The 6,564-nt window shown below is 64.5% G+C and overlaps 2 protein-coding genes across 3 annotated transcripts; one reads left to right on the forward strand and one right to left on the reverse strand.

The window, feature by feature from the left end:
* Window positions 1–86: 86 nt before the first annotated feature.
* NAXE (NAD(P)HX epimerase) lies at window positions 87–2,270 on the forward strand (the record flags this gene model as incomplete). Of its 2 annotated transcripts, none has more annotated exons than XM_082781091.1 (6): window positions 87–238; window positions 950–1,058; window positions 1,137–1,247; window positions 1,358–1,471; window positions 1,561–1,708; window positions 1,798–2,270. In XM_082781091.1, the coding sequence occupies 6 exons, from the start codon at window positions 87–89 to the stop codon at window positions 1,998–2,000; spliced, it is 837 nt and encodes a 278-aa protein (XP_082637217.1). In that variant the 3' UTR covers window positions 2,001–2,270. The 2 variants fall into 2 exon arrangements, with proteins under 2 accessions (XP_082637217.1, XP_082637218.1); XM_082781092.1 differs by having other exon boundaries at window positions 160–238; window positions 920–1,058.
* A 143-nt stretch (window positions 2,271–2,413) lies between these two features.
* GPATCH4 (G-patch domain containing 4) lies at window positions 2,414–4,749 on the reverse strand. Its single transcript, XM_082781090.1, has 7 exons — window positions 4,638–4,749; window positions 3,853–3,926; window positions 3,628–3,720; window positions 3,377–3,484; window positions 3,132–3,241; window positions 2,986–3,036; window positions 2,414–2,916 (listed from the first exon to the last, which is right to left on the reverse strand). Exons 1-7 carry the CDS (start codon window positions 4,711–4,713, stop codon window positions 2,535–2,537), a joined length of 894 nt encoding a protein of 297 aa, XP_082637216.1. The 5' UTR covers window positions 4,714–4,749; the 3' UTR covers window positions 2,414–2,534.
* Window positions 4,750–6,564: the final 1,815 nt, after the last annotated feature.

The raw sequence follows: 6,564 nt of genomic DNA on the forward strand, positions 1-6,564 counted from the left end.
GGGGAGGAGCCGGGGCCGGGGCCGCCCCTTGCGCTTGCTCCGTGTTGCTCCGGGCCGGTCCGAGCCGTGCGGGGCCGGGGCGCTGCATGCGGGGTCCTCGGGGGCTGCTGGGGTTGGGGTTGGGGTTGGGGCTGCTGGTGGCGGCGCGGGGGGGGCGCTGCCCGAGCCGGGGTTGGAACTGGAGCCGTCCCCGCTGCGCCATGCACGGCTCCGGCACGGGGGGGCTGCGCTTCCTTGGGTAAGGGGTCCTGTTTTTTTTGGGAAGGGGGTGGAGAGGGTGCAGGGGGGGGTGGAGAGGGTGCAAGGGGGTTGCAGGGGGTGGTGGAGGGGGTGCAGGGGGCGTGGAGAGGGTGCGGGGGGGCTGGAGGGGGTGCAGGGGGGGTTGGAGAGGGTGCAGGGGGGGTTGGAGAGTGTGCAAGGGGGTGGAAAGGGTGCAAGGGGGTTGGAGAGGGTGCAGGGGGGGCGTGGAGAGGGTGCAAGGGGGGTTGGAGAGGGTGGGGGGGGGTTGGAGAGGGTGCAGGGGGGCGGAGAGGATGTGGGGGGGTAAAGAGGGTGCAAGGAAGGTGGAGAGGGTGCAGGGGGGCATGGAGAGGGTGTATGGGGGTCATGGAGAGGGTGCAAGGGGGGCGTGGAGAGGGTGCAGGGGGTGGTGGAGGGGGTGCAAGGGGGGTGGAGAGGGTGTGGGGGGGTTGGAGAGGGTGCAGGGGGGTCATGGAGAGGGTGCGGGGGGTGTCATGGAGAGGGTGCAGGGGGATTTGGAGAGGGTGGGGGAAGTACAAGGGGGGGGGGCTGCCCTCTGTCCCTGGGTGTTTTGCAATGCCAAAGTGGGGTGGGGGGTGGGTTCGTGCAGCGGCACCCCCGTGCTGGCCCTGGTCCCATAGCGCAGGGGTGCCCGCAGGGGTCCCAGGGGTGCCCGCAGGGGTCCCACGGGTGCCTGCTGCCCCCCCAGGCAGGAGGAGGCCCAGGCCATCGACCAGGAGCTCTTCACCGAGTACAAGTTCAGCGTGGACCAGCTGATGGAGCTGGCGGGGCTGAGCTGCGCCACCGCCATCGCCAAGGTGGGCGCGGAAGCGGCGAGCGGCACCCTTGGGTGCCCACCCAGCCCGCTGTAACCCTACTCTCCCTCTTACCCCAAGGCGTACCCCCCCGGCTCCTTCACCAAGAGCCTCCCCGCCGTGCTGGTCGTGTGCGGGCCGGGGAATAACGGAGGTGACGGCTTGGTGTGCGCCCGCCACCTGAAAATGTTTGTGAGTATGTCCTGCACGGGGCCGAGCCTCGCCCCCTGCCCCCAGGGTCCCAGGACCCGCAAAATTTGGGGTTTCTGCCCCCCCAGACAGCCCCATCCTTGTCCTCGCAGGGCTACGAGCCCACCGTGTATTACCCCAAGCGCCCCAACAAGCCGCTGTTTGAAGGGCTGACCACGCAGTGCCAGAAGATGGACATCCCCTTCCTCTCCGAATTCCCGGCAGAGGTGAGCAAAAAGCACCCCAAAACGGCACACAACCCCCCTCCTCGGGGCCGTACCCCCACCCTGAGGCTGGTTTCCCCCCCCTGCTGCAGGCTGCGCTCATCGACGAGCTCTACGGGCTGGTGGTGGACGCGATTTTTGGGTTCAGCTTCACGGGGGCGGTGCGGGAGCCCTTCGGGAGCATCCTCAACACCCTCGAGCGCGTCACGGTGCCGGTGGCCAGCATCGACATCCCCTCGGGTGAGTAGCGGCCGGACCCTTTGGGGCAAAAGGCACCCGGTTGGGGGGGGGTTTTCCCCGCTCCAGCCAAGTTTTGGGGTTCGTTGCAGGCTGGGACGTGGAGAAGGGGAAGGCGGACGGGCTGCAGCCCGACATGCTCATCTCGCTGACGGCGCCCAAGAAGGCGGCGCGGCATTTCACCGGCCGCTACCACTTCCTGGGCGGCCGCTTCGTGCCCGCGGCGCTGCAGAAGAAATATTCGCTGAACCTGCCCCCGTACCCGGGGACGGACTGCGTCCTGCAGCTCTCCTAGGGTTGGGGATTGGCACGGGCATGGCTATACAGGGCTGAATTTTGCCAAAGATGCAGCTCTGCGCCCAGAGGAGGCTCAGCACCGCGTGTTGGTTCAGTGCTGCCCAGCTCCGGCAGCGGGATGGAGGTTTGCTGCAGGTTGCCAGGGCTGGGGTTTGGGGTTAGAAGCTAATTTGGGTGTTTCTAGGTGTAGACACAACCCAGGATCTGTCACACGATGCACTTCAGGAGCGTTTCACTGCAATAAAGTTTTATTGATGCTCTTAGGAAATGAACCAGTGCGCGGTGGGCTCTGCCCTTGTGTCCCTTGATGTTGGACCCGTAACAAACACGTCCCAGCCCTAGGGCTTGGGGGGATCTGGGTGCACCCCAGGCTGGAGGAAGGCTCTGTGGGTGAAACAAAACTCCAGCCAGCCCCAGCCCAACAAGCCCAGGAGCCCCACACAGCTCACGAGGGGCTCGGCCACAGCTCTGGGTGCCCATCGGTGCTGCAGGCAGGATCGGTGCCCTCCCAGCCAGGCGGTACCAGCAGCATTCACTCCTCCTCCCTCCGCTTCTTCTTCCTCTTCTTCTTCTTGGGGCTGTGCTCAGCCTGCTCTGCCCCTTCTGCCTCTTCTAGAGGTAATTCTGCCTCAGCCAGTTCTTCTTTCTCCTTCTTTTTCTTCTTCTTTCTCTTCACAACCTTCTCTTCCTCTCCTTCCACCTCCTCTTCTCCGCTTGGCTCGCAGCTCTGCGGCGCCTCAGCCTCACCTCCATCTCCAGCCCGTTTCTTTTTCTTCTTTTTCTTCTTCTTTTTCTCCTGCAGCTCTGCGGGCTGGGGCTGCTCCCTCTTTTGCTGGTACGTGGCGAGGAAGGCTCGCTCCTGCTCCTCCAGGCGCGCCAGCTTGGCGCTCATGGTCAGGCCGTGACGGGCCCCCCTGCAACAACCCCAGCTTTAGGGTGCTCGATCCCAAAAACGCAGCCCCCCCCACCCCCCAGCCACTCACTTGTGTGCGGTGCGGCCCCCGCATGCTCTCACCAGCTCCTCATCCGTCAGCCTGGGGACACAATCAGGAGGTGTCACCCCCAGCACCGTGACACCGGCGTGAGCCGCAGCAGGGTTCCCCTGCCGTCCCCATCCCTCCCTCCTTGCCTGCGGGCCGAAGAGCGGTCCAATTTCTCCTCCTCCTCCTCCTCCTCGCTGCTCTCCGAGCCTGCGGGCAGCTTGGCCGGCTCCTCGCCGCGTGCCGTGAGCGTGGCTGCCTGCCGAGGGAAAGGGGGACGTGGAAAAAAAGGGGCTGAAAATGGGCCACAGCAGCAAGAGGCTGCTAGGTCCGTGGCACAGAGGGGGCACAAAGCTCACAGCAGCTTTTGCAGAGCCACGTCCCGAGGTTTCACCTTGACGAAGCGGCCGTACAGTTTGCTGCTGGCACCGACGGCCTTGCGGGGCTTCTTGGTGCTGATCCCAGAGCGCTGCTCACCGAGGGTCTTCAGGCAGACGCCGTCCTGCAGGAGCAGACCACAAACGGGTGTTTTCATCTGCATGCAGCAGTGCCGGGCACTGCGAGCCTCAGGGGGTGCAAAAAAAAACCCCAAAAGCGACCCCAAATCCCGCTTCCTGGTGGAATTCCCCACCGCCCCCCCCCTACCTGCCCGTCCTCCACAGCGATGTTGGCGGCGGACTCGTTGAAGACGTGATCCCACCAGTGGAAGGAGAACTGCTCGGCCGCGTTGTGACCAACCTGTGGGGCAAAAAAGGGACAGGCAGGGGGACCCCTCAAAAAGGGGACAGCCACCAGGACCCCCCCAGCACACCCCCGGGGTGCGTTTTGGGGCCACAACCGGGTCTGGCCCCCTCCCGTCACCCTACTTACCCCCGCGCTGTCGCATTTCACCTTCACCCTGAGGGCCTGGCTGATGCCGTCCTCCTTCTTGCCCAGTCCCTTGCCTGTGGACAGAGGGAGTGGCGCTCACGGGGGCTCCACACCCCAAATTGGGGGATGTCTCGGGGGGGTCTCAAGGGAAAGGACCCGAAGGGAGCCCCCAGGCCTGGCTGTACCATGCCCCCAGCTGTGCCGCCGCACGAAGGATGAGGGCACTGCTTGTGCGTGGAGGGTGGCGGTGTGCCCCAGCACCCACGGGGGCATCCAGGAGCCACGGGGACCCCCGGCACCCAAGGGGACCCCCCGAGACCCGTGGGGACCCCTGACACCCATGGGGACCCCTGGCACCCAAGGGGACCCCCGAGACCCGTGGGGACCCCTGACACCCAAGGGGACCCTCGAGACCCGTGGGGACCCCTGGGAGCCCTGAGTATCCATGGAGACCCCCAGCAGCCATGGGGACCCCCAGAACCTGTGGGGACCCCTGGGGACCCCCGGGAGCCGTGGGGACCCTCAGGACCCCCAGCAGGAGTCAGGACCCTTGGCACCCCTGTGGCCCCCCAGCATCCACGAGCCCCCTCAGGTCCTCCAGGGCCCCCCGGGATCCTTGGGGACCCTCAGGACCCCCCGTGACCCCCCAGCACCCACGGGGACCCCCAGAACCGGGTGAGCACCCCGAGCGTGGACCCTCAGCATCCCCACAGACCCCAGATACCCGGGGGGGTTTCGGGGACCCAGAACAGCTCCGGGACCCCCCCGGGACCCCCCAGCCGCACCCTGGCTCCAGCCGTGCCGCCGCAGGAGCCCCTCGGCGAAGCTCAGCCCCCGGCCCCCCGGCCCCGGGGCGCTCATGGCGACGGGCACGGGACGGGACGGGGCTGGGGGGAGGCGGGGGGGGCAAAGGCACCACCCCCGGGGCGGGCCCCGCGCGTGCGCGGTGTGGGGGGGGAGGAAGCAAAGACCCCCCCCCCAAAAAAAATGTCCCCTGTGGAAGGGAGGAGACGCAAACGGGGGTCCCGGGGGGGGCAGGGGGGTCTCGAGGGTTTCCAAGGCTTCTGGGGGGGGTCCCTCCGGGTCCTGGGGGGCCACGGGGGTCCCGAGGGTCCCCAAAGCTTCTGGGGGGTCATGGGGGTCCTGAGGGTCCCCAAAGCTTCTGGGGGTCCCCCTGGGTCCTGGGGGTCCCGAGGGTCCCCAAGGCTTCTGGGGTCCCCCCGTATCCTGAGGGTCCCCACAGCTTCTGGGGGTTCAGGGGGGTTCTGAGGGTCCCCAAGGCTTCCAGGGGTCCCCGTGGGTGCCGGAGGTCGCCACCGCTCCTCCGTGTCCCCCATGGGTGCTCAGGGTCCCCCTGGGTCCCAGCGGTGCCCCCCCAAGGCTGCTGGGGGTCCCTGTGGGTGCTTGGGGCCCCCACAGCTGCTGAGGGTCCCTGGGGATCCCCCCCCCAAAGCTCCTGGGGGTCCCCACAGCTCCCAAGGGTCCGCAGGGGTCCCTGTGGGTGCTCAGGGCTCCCCTCATGGCTGCTGGGGGTCCCTGTGGGTCCCATAGGTGCTGTGGCACCCTGTCCTCGTCCCTCCCCATCCCATCGCCCCCCCGAGCTGTCACCGTGCCCCCACAGCCAGGCCAGGCTCGTCCTGGGGACCAAAAGAGACTTTTTCCCCAAAAAGAGACTTTTTCCCCAAAGCAGCAAAAGGAGCACAGAGATGTCCCCCCCATCCCCAAAATGATGGGGCCAGAGCAGCACCATGGCAATCCTGGCTCCACTGGGGGGGGGGAAATGGGGTTGAGCTGGGACTCGACCCCTTGGGCACAATCCTCATCCTTTGTGGATTCCTGTCCTGGAGCTGCTGGCACGGGTCAGAGGTGCACGGGGACTTTTTGGGGCACGGGTGGGAGCACAAATGCACGGGTCAGGCCCGGCACGCTGCGGCCAGATGAAGCAGAACAGCATTAAAAAATTAGAAATTACAAAATAGACAGAAATTAAAAATAAACTGAGTCAGAGCATGGCAAGGGTTTCTGCCCTGTGAGCGGGGAGGCACAGAAGCACAATTCAGCCCCCTCTCTCCATCCCTTCCTGCTCCCAGGGCTGAGCAATGAACACATCGCAGCATTTTTATGTATTTTTTTCCTGTAAGATGTCCTGACTCTGACCTCCAGCCCCTGGGAGATGTCCCCGTTGCCCCCTTATTACCTCGAGCAGTCGCTCTGGCCTCGCACCCTCTGAATCAGGGCCACAGATGCTGGATGCAGAGCAGGGCACGGCCAGGGAGGTTTAGTAATAATAAAAAAAAAAAAAAAAAAAAAAAAAAAAGGAAAAAAAAGAGATTTCTTGAAGGGAATTTAGTTGTTCATTTCCTGCAATATCTCCCTCCTCCACATTTAAGAGGTTTGACTTCAAAGTTGAAAGTGTTACCTTCAGTTACTGGGGGAAAACGCTGCCTTTCCCCTCCAGGGAGAGGGGAGGAACAAAGCGAAATTAAGCCCTTTGCAGCAGAAACGTCCCCCAATCAATCAGCCAGATTTGCCACTGCCTGCTAAGGAAATTGCTCCTTCTATTACATTTTAAAGGAATGACTTATATTTACCAGAGAAAAAATGAGAGGAAACAGTCGGCGAGAAACACCACAGGGCAATTCCTTGGGGAAGGAGAGAGACAACAGCGAGCGAGCACAATTGTTCCCCTAAAAAGGGGGCTCCTGAGCAGCT

This window comes from Aythya marila (genome assembly GCF_965140915.1).
Source record: "Aythya marila genome assembly, chromosome: 29".
Taxonomy (NCBI): Eukaryota; Metazoa; Chordata; class Aves; order Anseriformes; family Anatidae; genus Aythya; species Aythya marila.